The 14,178-nt window shown below is 37.9% G+C and overlaps 1 protein-coding gene across 1 annotated transcript in view; it reads left to right on the top strand.

Moving 5' to 3' along the window:
- The window catches only part of FRY (FRY microtubule binding protein), a 322,040-nt gene that overhangs the window by 285,872 nt on the left and 21,990 nt on the right, over positions 1-14,178 (top strand). The window contains exons 54-58 of the mRNA XM_044668276.1: positions 2,568-2,734; positions 5,468-5,657; positions 9,396-9,545; positions 11,345-11,443; positions 13,622-13,705. Coding sequence (XP_044524211.1) covers positions 2,568-2,734; positions 5,468-5,657; positions 9,396-9,545; positions 11,345-11,443; positions 13,622-13,705 — 690 coding nt within the window. The remainder of the gene's footprint in view (positions 1-2,567; positions 2,735-5,467; positions 5,658-9,395; positions 9,546-11,344; positions 11,444-13,621; positions 13,706-14,178) is intronic.

Below are 14,178 nucleotides of genomic sequence, written 5' to 3'. Positions count from 1 at the left end.
AATATGGATACTATATATACAAAATATAGATAGATAGATAGATAGATAGATAGATAGATAGATAGATAGATAGATAGATAGATAGATAGATATAGCTACTATCAGTAGTGCTTCTTTTTAAAAGAAACTTTAAAGTAGTAGGAAGACCAACGAGTTCCTGCTGGATTATTCATATAGACTGACTTAATTTTCCTGGTTTTGATTATATTTTATAGTTAAGTAGGGAAAAAAGAAAGAAGGGAGTGGGGAGGCTTGAGAAAGACAGTAGAGGATGACTTCATACAGAAATATTTTTTTTCAACTCTAAAAGCTTACTGGTCAGTCAGCAAGCACCAATTGCTATTTGCCTGGCACTGAGATACAACTCCTTACAGATTTATCTGTATATAATCTGTATATAAATCATTTGTAGATTTCCAAGTCTTCCCAAATACTTGAATATCACAAATACTATGTAAAACAAAATCTACTCAAGTTCTTCCTGCTCAGAACATGATGTTTCGTACACAGTTCTTTAAAAAGGATTCATATGAACAAGTTTCACTGTACACTGCCCACCCCTCTTTCAGAGCAAGTTCCATTTTTTAATATCATGAAATGCTCCAAACTCACTTTATAATATGTTTCTCATGAGGTCATGGGAAGTCATAAACTGAAAAAGATCACAAGTGAGAAAATCTATATTTTATAACTTTTATTTTTGTCTAGATCAGTGGTTTCATCATTGTGATGAATTCCCCATATACTCATCATCTGTAACTTATAGTCTTAAAGAGTTGCTTGGAGCACTGAGAGGTCAAATGACTTAACAGAACTAGATGTCAGAGGGGGAATTTGAACCCTCAACTTCCTGACTCCATGACTGGCCCCTTCTCCACTCTCCCTCATTGGGCTTCTCATTTTACTATCAGGCTGACAGATTCTATTGATCTAGAGCAAATCTAGTTTAGATGAGGTACATTTCTAAGTTGACCTCATTATATAAGCACTAGGACCAGAATTTTTGCCAAGTTAGTATAATTTTTTTCCCCAAAATTCCAAGAAGAGAAGGAGCTCTCCGAATGGAAGGAATATAAAGTACCAGGGATCTCCCCTTAAGTGTAGAAATTGTTTCCCTGAAATTCTGTGTCAAAAGAAAATGGCATTGCAATTTCTTTCCACATTAAAATGTTTCATTTTTATTATTTTCTCTATTTTTCTACTTCCATTTCTATAAAAACCAGCTTCCACATGGAGAAAGCTAGCTAAAAGTTGACATTTTTAGGGCATGCCCAATAACAACTTTTTTTTAATCAGGAAAAGTTTATCTCATTCCTAAGTTAGTCAGTGTAATCAATGTAAAACCATTCATCCTTCTTCATGGGGGTTGAGTTCCTGCATTGGTTGAGCTTTCCGTGAAATAGAGAACCCCCAAATCCTTCAAAAAACCCAGATCTTACCATGACAACAAAGCTGTGATTTACAAGGAATAAGGCACTAGAGCTGATAAAACCCAGAAGTGAGTTCCTACTCCCTAAAGATTTGGCAACATAGCCCGATGATAAAAAATCCTTTCTTCTTACTTCCTACTTTAAAATTCCTATGAATTCACCTGGTCCTTTGGTCCTATTCATATTATTTTCAAATGTTACACACCCAGGAGGTTGTCAGATATTAACTTGTGATCATCTTTCATTGTGAATGTTGATTACATTCAAGTAAATTTTTTTCTCCTTTTTTGGGATTTGTTTTTGTTTTAAGAAACTGACTCACCAAAGCATATCCATGTGCTTTTTTTCACTTTCCTCTTCTGCTCCATGATCCAGTTGCCTTCCTTCCTCTCTTAACAGAACAATCAGTTCTCTGGCTGTTTTCCCCCTGGCCCAGGTTCAGGCACACCCTCCTTTTCCGTTTCTTTAGTCTTTTTCCTGCCCTTCAGCAGTCCTAGTTTAGCTCTGTTTCATAGACCTTTCACTTGGATGCCCAGCTCAGCCAAGGCAGCTCTTCCCTTCAAATCTGTCATCCTTAGTGGGCTTCCCTAGGGCCAAAATGTATAGCTAGTGCATTTTAGGACATTCCCAATTTGGAAACGGCCAACAGAAAACTCATCTGACTCTGAGTCACAAGATCTAAGGTACTTTTGCATCAAAGAGTTCTAGGTTCAAAGCTGTCGGACTTCTTTCCAGGCTCCGCGGTGCACTAAGAACTGCATTAAGTTTAGGAGTCAGAAGAGGTGGATCCTCATCCCAGCTCTGCCAATGAGACTAGTATGGCCTACACTTCTCTGGGCCCCATTTCCTCATATCTAAAATGAGGACATCAGGCAAGGGTATCTCTAAGATCCTGTCTAGCTTCCCACGGCATGATTCTATAAAAGAAGAAAGAGTAGGAAAAGAGTGAACAATATTTATTAGAGGTTTTCAGAAATGAGGAAATCGTGAACTAAGAGGAGGATTTTTTGGAACATTCATGCCTTCATTCCTATCATTCACCCTTTCTTTTTTGTCATTTTTTCTTTGCTTTAGCAAATTTTCCCATTAGCACTTTTCCTTACACATTTGGTTTTTCCTCTCTATTCATCTTTTCAGGCTGATGGTGTCAATGATGAAGAAGACACAACAGTGCATGAAGATGAACTTTCTGGTTCTATCAATGAACTCCCAGCGACATTTGAGTGCAGCGATAGCTTCAGCCTAGACATGACTGAGGCTGAAGAAAAAGGAGACCGAGCATTGGACCAGTTTACTCTTGCAAGGTAAAAAAGAAAAAAAAAGTTCTTAGGGCACAGAGTGGTGCCATTGTATAACTTTATTTTAGCTCAAGTATAACTAAGTACCTTCTTAACTCTTTTAACAACACAAAATATATTTTAAGCACCTTTTGTGAGTAAGGTTAGGTTGTATTAGAATGGGCAGTCCTAAATAGTCAGACAAAGTATTTGAAAATGTGAAGCCTAGCACTTTACAAATATTAACTCATTTGAGCCTTACAACAACCCTGGGAGGTAGATGTTATCATTTTCCCTATTTTACTAATGATGAAAATATTAAAGTGGCTTGCTTAGGGTCATACAACTCGTAACCAAGGTCAGTTTGAATGCACATCATTTATATCTGCTTTTCTCAAGCATTCCCAGGGTCACCAGTCCAATTCACAACAGCGAGGTTTCTAAGTAGTACTTTATATGGGAGGTAACTAAAAAATAATCCCTGCCCTCCAGGAGTTTATATTTTTACTAGCTTTTCACTTTCCATGACATTTTCTCTCCGTCCTCCATGCCTTTGCACAGATGGTAGCCCTTGTCTGGAGAGTTCTTTCTCCTTACCTTCACTTAATAGGATCCCTAACTTCCTTCAAAGTATTCTTCAGGAACCACCCTCTACGTGAAGCCTTCTCTTATCCCTCCAGTTATTATTGTTCCACTTGAAATTTCGAAGCGTATTCAGAGTACTTCGTTAGAGACTGTTTCACGTTGAGCTTTGCAAAGTGTCTTGGTTATAAAAGTTGATTGTGGAATTGGAGGATACAACGGGTAAACAAACAAATATAAGCTAAATTGAAAATGCTGAGCATATTAGCAAACTGTATCATTTAACACAGCTTCAGCTAAGTTCAGAGAGATAATGGCCTCTCCTTAACCAGTGAGCCTATTTGACCATTTGACCCTCTGTCCTCAGGCTCACAGATCAGTTGGGTTGCAGCCATCCCACCTCATACTGTGCAGATTTCCTGCACATCAAAACATCATCAAACATCATTTTCCATAAAAACAAAGGCTTAGCACAAAAAAGCAAGAAAGGTGTGTGTGGTAAAATTTGTGTAGGCTTTAAAAACCTTAAAGATAATAAATATTGGGCAAGGCTAGAAATAAGAGGCTTTTTACAAACTACAAGATGTAAGTTCGTTTAAATGGTTAGCTTTCAGGATGGAAGCTGAAATTTGAAGATATGTTTCATTTGGCCTGGGAGCATCAGCAGAGGAAGGCTGGGAAAAGACAAAGACATTTTCCTTGTAGTAAAACCCAGAGATTGGCCTTGGAGAGATCATACCAAAATGCTAAAAACAAAGAATTCCTGAATCTACTCACTGTTAAAGGCACAAAGATAAAAACAGAACAGAAACTTTAAATACTACTAAGGAAAAAAATTCTCTATTAAAATGGATGGATCTGAACATCTCTCTTGATACATAAAGAGACAATGGATAAAGAGTATAAGATAAGGTAGACACTGAATAGCTTTGTCAGTGTTTCAGTTTGTTTTTAACTGTACTTTGTGGTTAGAAGGGATTATTCAGAAGTATCAGTGATGGGGAAAAGGCATCAAAAAACTTTTGAGGGGGGATCCTTTCATAGGGAGAACAGATTCAGTCAATGAAACTTAAAAGAAGTATGATGTCAGGAGCTTAAGAAAAGACAAGGATGGGGGGCAGCTGGGTGACTCAGTAGATTGAGAGCTAAGCCTAGAGATGGGAGATCCTAGGTTCAAATCTGACCTCAGACACTTTCTAGCTGTGTGACTCTGGGCAAGTCACTTAACTTCTATTGCCTAGTCCTTACCACTCTTCTGCCTTAGAATCAATACACAGTATTATGGAAGGTAAGGGTTATTTAAAAAAAAAAGAGACACAAATGACATTAATGACATATACATTAACCTTACTCTCTCCATTCTCTCTTTCTCTTTTTCTCTCTTCCCCCCTTTCCCTTCCTCCCCCTCTGTCCCTCTCCCTTTCCCTCCCTCATTTTCTCTGCCTCTCTTGATCTAATCTCTCTATCCTTTAATTCTTTCTGATATTTAGATTATATATTCACTAATATTCTTTCTCTTTTCCTGTTATCTTTCTCTTTTTAAAGGCTATAGGTGAAATTATGGAGGCATATGGAACATCAAAGAATTATAGGCTCATAAGAATATAGATTTAAACTAGCAAGGACCTTAAAAAGCTATCAAGTCCAGCCCTCTTATTTTATAGATGAGAAAATTGAGTCATACAGAAGTTAGGCAGCCCACTCAGGTTCACACCAGTAACTTTTGAGATGGGAAGTAAACCCAGATCTTCCTGAATGCAAATCTATTCCCAATGCCTCATGATAACCTTGCAGTTTGGAATAAAGGACAAATCAATCAGTTAAAACTGGGGAGTGAAGAGCCCTAAAAAACAAAAATTAATAAAAATCAAAGCAAAAAATATCCCTTAGTCTAGGTAGTGTCAAAATTGGAAACTTAGAAGAACAAACCATTTCCAAAAGATAAAAGAGTATATATGTAGAGGTCGAGTTCTGTTCTTTTACCTAGAATTACTTAAGAGTGCTGGAAAGATAAGAAAACAAAAAGCCAGGACTAAAAACAGCCTTAGAGAGAACTGATGGGAAGAAGTGGTCTATTTCATTTTACTGTCAGAGTTTAGCACTTTGGAAGATTTGGTGTCAGTTTCTTCAAAACACATGACTTGGCAATGTTGGCAAATCTAGTTTCTTCTCTTCTAGCTATGGAGATGGAGACAGGGGCATCTCTCCACCTCCTTCGCCCTTCTTCTCTGCCATACTGGCTGCTTTTCAGCCAGCTGCTTGCGATGATGCCGAAGAAGCCTGGCGCAGTCATATCAACCAGCTTATGGGCGATTCAGATGGCTCCTGTGCTGTGTATACATTTCATGTGTTCTCCTCCTTGTTTAAGGTAAGTCTTTGGATGAAGGCATTCTAGCCTTAGACTCATATGCGTGACTCCAAAAATATTATAGCCCTTGCTGCTTAACAGTATTCCCTTTAATTTCCCAACCTAAACCCTTCTTTCCTTTAGACAAAAATTTCCCTTAGAAAATTGGTCAGAAATGCTTATTATATCTTTTTCTCCAGTCACTCTGGCCCCTTCTAAAATTGTCGTCTCCAACAGGCAGAGGCAGACAGGCACAGCTGCTACTGAGTGGCACCATCTGCCACCCACATTCCTGTACCCTCACTGCCTCAGTACTTTGTTTTGGTCTCTACCTCTCCTTTTCCTTTCTCCCATCTCTCTTCAGTTCATCTCCTTCTTTTATTTACTCCATTTCTTCTTTGTGTATTTACATCCCATCCATACTTTAGACATGCCAGTGGCAACTATGAACATGACATACTCCCATTCATAGCAACCATGTGAACTGAGCTAATGAAGGCCATTCTCCACAACTCCTCTCTGGATATTTATTTCAAATTTGACTTTTTACACTGAATCATAGGCAAAGTGCAGGCATATTCACTTCCAAACAGTACAAATGAAAGAATGAAAGACTTTCTCTCTGTCTCTGTCTCTGTCTCTGTCTCTCAGTCTCTCTGTCTCTCTCTCTGTCTCTCTCTGTCTCTCTCTGTCTCTCTTTCTCTCTCTCTCTCTCTTCCTCTCTCTCTTTTTCTTCCTCTCTCTCTGTCTCTTTCTTCCTCTGTCTCTCTTTGTTTCTGTCTATTTCATTCTGCCTCTGTCTCTCATATCTTCTTTGAACCTAACCTGACTTTTCTTTCTTCCTTTTTTTAAAATTTTCCTTTTATATTATGAACTTAATGATCATCAATAAATACGAACATCCCAGTAAAAAAAAAACATAAAAGAGTATTTTATAGGAAACTATGAACTTATTACATATGACTTAGTGGCTGTTATAGTTAACACTATAGTAATAAAATGACCCTTTGTGTTCCCTTCTGAGCTCCTCTTTGTTTTCTCCTGGGTTTTCAATGTTCTGTTGCTAGTCTTTTCTTTCCATATGTTGTTCCATTTCTCTTACTATGCAGTAATTCACTCCACACCCTCTCAAGCCCTCCCTTTTAACAAATAAGTGGACTCCAGCAAAATAAATGAACATGTTGCTCCTTTGACCTAACCTTAAATTTTCCATTTCACCAGCTGCCCAAGAATTGTTTTGGGCCTCTCACAGTCCACTGTCTGACCTGATTTGTGTACTCTGGTAATGACTATTCACTTCCTTTCAGGATCCCATCTCAGCCCATGTCCTTGCTCCACACTTTCACCATTCTTGGCTCAGATTTCCTAGTAATTGACCCCAACTCTTACCCAGCCCAGGTCTGAGTAGTCAGTCAACACCTGTGCACCAGACTGGTCATCCTCGTCCGTACACAGCCATTCATTTATGTTCTGTTCTGACCTTGCTCACATTCACCCCATTGGGGCAAGTACCTAGGACACAGCCCCTAGTTGGAACTAGGCAGTGAGGGCTATTAGCAGACATACCATGATACAATCCACCCAGTGAAAGAATGTGGGCAACTGGAGGACCTGGAGAACACTGACTCTCTCCAGGTTACTGTGGGGATATCAAAAGGGCTACACAGTATAAAACACAAAGGATTTCAGGGCTACGGACCCCAGAAGACTGGGCCCCTTGCAGGTAAGATGGTGCACCAGTATCCGACACTTCTGAGGCAGAGTTTTCTAGAAAACCAAGCTATTCTGTTAGAAGAGGACATTAGAGAGAAAATCTCTGACTTGAACATTTATCCTTTAGGGAGAATCCAAAAGGCTGCTTCTGGTGTAGGTCTATTATTGCCTTGAATTTTTTTAATAGATAGCCTTCTGTCTTTGCCTTCAGAATTTTTTTCTTCACTTAGACAATGCCTCTTTTATAATAAAATGTTTTAGATTTATTCAGAAAAACTCTCAAATTTATTTCACATGCTACCTGATAATAATGGAAGCATATTGTGTAGCAAATGCAGTTGATAAAATCTGTGCAGATGCCTCACGTCCAGTTTTCTTATAATTAATCCTCTGCAACCATTGCCAAATATTTATCTTTACCATTTTCCCATGTATTTTCTTTTGAGCCTCCATAACTTATGTTGAGGTAGGTAGACCTGAATTTAATTAAAGGGGAATTTTTATTGAAAAAAAGGAAAAAGAAAGAAAACATTAGTAGTATTATCTATAACTTTTAAAAACTGTATTCTTTCAATCCCGCCAGTAGTTTTTCCTTTATAAATTTGCTGTGTAGTCATTCTAGAGTTAGGACTCAGGCATCCTCAAATGAAGAGAAGCACTTAGAGCTGAAAGGGTTGTGTTTGTCTACTAATATTGATTTTGAACTCAATGAGGAAACCTGAATCTTTAATTCCTGTCCTCATGAAGATCTCCAATGTTCATTTAGCTCCAAAATCTCAAAGCCCCAACAGCCTTGTGTCAGCATAGAAAATAGATCTGAAGCACCCATTTTTATTTTTGCCTTACATTTGGCATCCTGATAAAGGGTGGCTGAACAGAACTGGCCTGGGCCTCAGGAGTCCTGAGGTCTAGTTCTCACTGCGATTCACTGTTTGGTCTTACACAAGTCAGATCATTTCTCTGACCCCAAGTTGTCATCTTTTATAAAATGGAGGGATTAGGCTAGGGGTTTTTAACCTCACTTGGCTCTTAAAATGTTTGTGATTCTATTATTCCTCCACAGATGTATACAGATGTATACAGGCCTAAAAAAGTCTTAATGTCATTTTCAGTGATAAAGGTCTAAACTATTAAAGTGTTTGGGATGCTGTGTAAATTCTCAGAAGATTCTTAGACATGGCAAATAAAATAAGTAAGAAAAATGCATGCGTGTAACCATATATTACCCCGAGCTTACCTTTATACAAATGTAGTTTTCATTTAACATGACTTAATGTTGAACCAGATCAGGGCAGCTAGGTGGCTCAGAGGATAGAAAATCAGACCTGGAAATGGGAGGTCCCAAGTTAAAATTTGGCCTCAGATACCTCCTAGCTGTGTGACTTTGGGCAAGTCGCTTAACCCCAATTGCCTAACCTTTCTTCTCTTCTGCCTTGAAATCATTACTTTGTATTGATTCTAAGACTAAGATAAGATTTTTTTTAAGTGATGAACCAAATCCTCCCAATATAAATACTTTCACTACCCATTCAGGGTGTTATTCCAGTAACTCAGAATCTGTACATTATATTTCTTTCTGGGATAGTAGATCCTTTGGGATTAAAATATTTTCCTCTTTGATTTTTTGGTCATCTTGGTTGGGGATCCTAGGTTCTGTGCATCTTGGGGATACATTCACCCCAAAAATGCTACTTTACTGCCGACAAAGTGGGTACAAGAAATAGCAGTGTGCCACCCAAAAAGAGGGGGAATTTGCAGTAATAACTGCATTCTTCCCTGAATGTATACAAATACAGGGAACCCATTCATATAATAAAGGACAAAATTGTTTCAGTCTCCTCAGCTTCTCTTTGGCCTCACAAGATTATTATGTAGGAGACTTTTTAAATAAACATTTGCTTCCCTTCAAGGAGAAAAAACTTGTTTCTCACTTGTTCTCATTGTTTGAAGATAGAAAAATAAAAAAATAGTTTGGGGCAAGGAAGACAATTCAACTTCAAGTAAGAAAGATGCCAATGAGTTGGGGGGTTTGCATGTGTTTTTCAGAATATTCAGAAAAGGTTCTGCTTCCTGACTTGTGATGCAGCCAGTTATCTTGGAGACAACCTTCGGGGAATTGGCTCCAAATTTGTTAGTTCTTCCCAAATGCTGACTTCTTGTTCTGAATGCCCAACACTTTTTGTGGATGCTGAGACGGTGAGTATCCTCTATTGGTCACTCCTAGACTAACAGGGAATGGCAGGCTCAGCGTAGACAGTCAGGCAGTCAATCAGCAAACTTTCATAAAGTGCTTACTATGTAGAAGGCACTCAGCTAAATCCTAAGAGCCAAGATTTTGTGGCTTGGAGATAGGAAAGTGGCACACTGGACCTGGAGTCAGAAAGACTTGAATTCAAATCCAACCTCAGTCACTTAATCTCTGCCTACCTTAGTTTCCTCATCTGTAAAATGGGGATAGTTCATACCTCCCAGGGCTGTTGTGAGAGTCGAATGAGATAATATTTTCAAAATGCTTTGCAAACCTTAAAGTGCAATATAATTGCCAGCTAATATTATTGTTTGGAGAAGGAAATGGGAAACTGCTCCAGTATCTTTGCCAAGAAAATGGGGTTATAAAGACTCAAACATGACTGAAAAATGACCAGAAAACAATATCAACAAAATATTATTGCTGATAAAAAATAAAAAATATTATTGCTGCCTTCACAGAATTTATTTCAACTTTAGTATTTGAAAACAGTCATATATGGGAAATGGAAGATGCTAAAGGCTTTTGAGATCTCTCTGCAAATAATTAATGAATATACTCAACCTAAGCCTTGGCATGGGCTTCTCAAAGAATCAAATGATAAATCAGTCCTTGCTAACTAATTCATTAAGTCCCCTCTGTAGAGGGGATAGATGCTGTGCACTGTGTTGAAAATACAAAGAACAATATAATCTCCACCTTCAAGTATCTTATATCCTTGGCACCTATCCCATAAAGCAGACAAGACTAACCCACTATAAACAGGTTTAGATAAGAGGAAGAATGATGGATAGGACTGTGGACTTGGGATCTAAGTTCAAATCCCACTTCAGTCCCTTACTGTATTGCTTGGGCAAATCACTTCACCTTGCTGTGCCTTGGTTTCTTCAGTGCTAAAAGGAGAGAGGTGGACTTGACAGCTTCCAAGATTAGTTCCATCCCTAAGTCCTATCCATCTTGGATCCTATGATCTTCATGCAGCATACCAGCAAGTTCTCATCATTTCTGGCTACTAAGTCAAGTTTCTAGAGCATCAGGCACTGCTATTCCCTTCTACCACCCCTGGCCCAGAAAAGATCTCATTGCCCTTTGGGGAAATACCATGCTGACTGAGAGTGGTGGATTTGGTGATATGAATATAAATCTTCTAGCAAACCCACCACTTTGTTTTTTTTTAACCAATTACATATAATAACAAATTTCCATGTTAAGTTTTCCCAAACCCACTACTTTAATTTCCATTTTCTTTCTACTCCACAATCCTTCCTCTCCTGCAGTTTGCACTGCTATATCATCGTTTAGCAGTTGTTGTTGTTCAGTCATTTCAGACTCTTTATAAACTTATTTGGGGTTTTCTTGGCAAAAATACTGGAGTGGTGACATTTCTTTCTCTAGCTCATTTTACAGATGAGGAAACTAAGGCAAATAGAATTAAGTGACTTGCACAGGATCATACAACTAGTAGGTGTCTGAGATGGATTGAACTCGAAGAGCTGAATTTTCCTGACCCCAGACCCAGCACGCTATCCATTGTGCTGCCCCCACACACATACATATAATATATATCCCTATATGTACATAGGTTTGATGATTTTATGTGTACTAAATATATGTCTATTCCTATATATACCCCCACCAGCCCTTGCAGTATTTCTGATTAGAGCTTCTTCTCAATGAGTATAGTCATGCCTTTATATTTGTTTATAACTTAATTTAGTTATTATAAAACTTCTTTCTGTGCCTCCAGCTCCTATCTTGTGGACTCCTTGACAAGCTCAAGTTCAGTGTTCTGGAACTGCAGGAATATCTGGACACCTACAACAACAGAAAAGAAGCCACTCTCTCAGTAAGTCATGTTTCTTTGCTGTTGGATTAGTGAATGCTAAGTGCGGCTGACAAGCAGCAAAAAGAACATTTGACCAGGGAGTCCAAATATCTGGATTCAAAGCTCAGTTCTGTTACTTTCCACCAGGACGACCTTAGTCCTTCTGGAGAAGACGACCTAGAAGGGCTCTTGTGGCTCTCGTTCTGGGATTATCAGAATCTTAAGGCCTCTTGTAGGGTAGAGATGGTGATTGCTCTTTGCCTTTACAGTGATCAGAATGTGAATTTAAGATCAGGAATGAAATGATCCTGGGTTCAATTATGTTAGTAACATCCTTAGAAAGAAATATATCAGATATTGCTCTTGACTCTGTATTAAGAAACTGGGGGGGGGGGGCATCTCTTTTGAGAGGTCATTCCCTCAGTTGCTGAAGAGGTTTTTGCAGGGATTTGAAGTCATGTGTTTTTGACTTCCAGGCACTATCAAGCTCTTCAACTGGACTGTCTTTTGCCGAGTTTATTGAAATGATACATGGTTCTATTTCTGAAACGTTTTAATATTTTTTAATTGTCATATGTAAACACAACAGAGTTTTTCATCCTTACAATGGATCCTTTGAAATACTACTTAGTTCTATTTCTGAAAAGTTGTGGGTGAAAAAATTTTCTTTTTCGTAAATTAAGTCATATTCAAACACAATAAGGTTCTTCACCTGTGATGGAACCTTTTAAAAAGCAAAGAAATTGTTTTGGGTGAGTAATTATCCCATAATTTATTTATTTTAATAATCTTCACCTTTATAAACTCTAATAACTCTGTTTTGTCAACATGATAAGGAAGAAACCATTCCACTAATTAATAATGGAATTGAGTGACTCAGTGGATAGAATCCTGGACCTGGAGTCACTTATGGCATTAGTTCAAATCTAGCCTCAGTCACTTACTAGCTCTGTGATCTTGGGTAATTTTTTTAACCTCTGTGTACTTCAGTTTCCTTATCTGTTAAATGGGGATTTATAGCATCTACCTCCCAGAATTGTGATGGTCAAATGAAATCATTGTAAAGTATAAAGTAAAAAAATTTCAGAACTGGAAAAGACCTTAGAGATCATCTGACCTGACCATTTCATTTTACTAATGAGGAAACAGAAGCCAGAAGAGGTTAATTAACTTGAGCTAGGGCACATAGTGCCAGGCCTCAGTCTCCTGACCCCTCACCCATTGTTCCTTTCCAGCAGATCATGCTCTCTGATACTTTCTCTTCTTTTGATTCCTCTCCTTCCTTGTTTCTTTCCCTTACCATTTTCTCCTGGACTGATGTCCTTTCCTGCTAACTTCTATAACCATCATATGCCTTTTTCTTTTTTTAACTTTAAATTAGCAAACTGACCCATCACATTAGAGGCTTCTAATCTTTACATCTCCTGACAATTTTCATATATTCTCAGAGGTTCACCATGTCTTAGCAGCCAAAAAACACTACTTCTTTGCTTTTCTCTTAAAATTAAAAAAAAATGTTTTGGTACATCTTTCTTCCAAATGCTTGAAATGCCAGAAGTCAGATAATTGAAATATTACCATCCTGGAGATTACCATACTGTAGAGACAAGTAGAGTGTGCCTGTCTATTTAGAATACAACTTAAAAGATTCAGATGTATCACGAGTCAAATCACATTCGCCTAAACCATAGCCACTTCATTAAAAGCCTAATGTAACAGCCTCTAAAGGTGACAGTCATGTTCTCTAACATGGATGTTCTAAAGAGGCTCCACAATTTGTGAATTTATGCATTTTTTCTATTCAAAATGGAGAGAGAAATGTAGGCCTTAAATGTCCTAGGTAAAAACCTCTATTAAATAGGGGCTTATGAAATATATTTTCTGAATTTGAGATTCAAACAGTGCTAAAATTAAGAGTTAAGATGATCATTGAACCCGTACAGAGATAAAATATGCTTATAGCCTCAGCCCAGTTTAAAAGAAAATATAGTTTTCTAAAAAATTGTGCTAAAATAAAGAGTTAAAATGACCGTTGAACCCATACAGAGAGATAATATGCTTATAACTTTGACCCAGCTTAAAAGAAGCTCTGTTTTCTAAAATTTCACAGAGAAGAATTAACATTAAAATATTCTCAAGCCATCACTGAACCTATCGTCTTGCTTCTATTTCTGATGCCTGTCTTTTTTCTGAAAACAGTGGCTTGCAAATTGCAAGGCAACATTTGCGGGAGGATCACGAGATGGAGTCATTACTTGTCAACCAGGAGACTCAGAAGAAAAGGTAACAAAAGATTGTTAGTACTTTTGTCTTCTGTGCTTTGACATGGCGTGTTGGTTTTTGTCCCTCTGCTCCCCACCCTCATAAAAGGTCTGTGAACTGAGCTCATAGTGTAATGTTGGTTTTGGTGTGTGAAATTTAAAATGCAGAACTTGTTTCATAAAATATCAAGTCAGATTTGAGTGTAGGATGTGAGAAAAGGGTGATTATGTGGCATGAATTTGTATAAAAGGCAGATGGCCTTAGATATAGGAATCCATGCCTTATTTGAGAGAGCATGTCAGTATATTATTGTGCATTTGTTTGCTTTTTTAAGGAACAGTATATAAATATGCATCCCCTGATTTTTTTGCTTACTACTTAACTATACTAATTATCTTCTAATAAATTTTTATTATTCCAGCACATAAAGAATTTCATAAACTCTCACTTTGCCAAATCACTAGTGTGGTAGAGTTTATAGGCCTAGAAGATGG

Source organism: Gracilinanus agilis, chromosome 3 (genome assembly GCF_016433145.1).
Source record: "Gracilinanus agilis isolate LMUSP501 chromosome 3, AgileGrace, whole genome shotgun sequence".
NCBI lineage: Eukaryota > Metazoa > Chordata > Mammalia > Didelphimorphia > Didelphidae > Gracilinanus > Gracilinanus agilis.
This window is presented reverse-complemented; position numbering and strand designations above follow the sequence as displayed.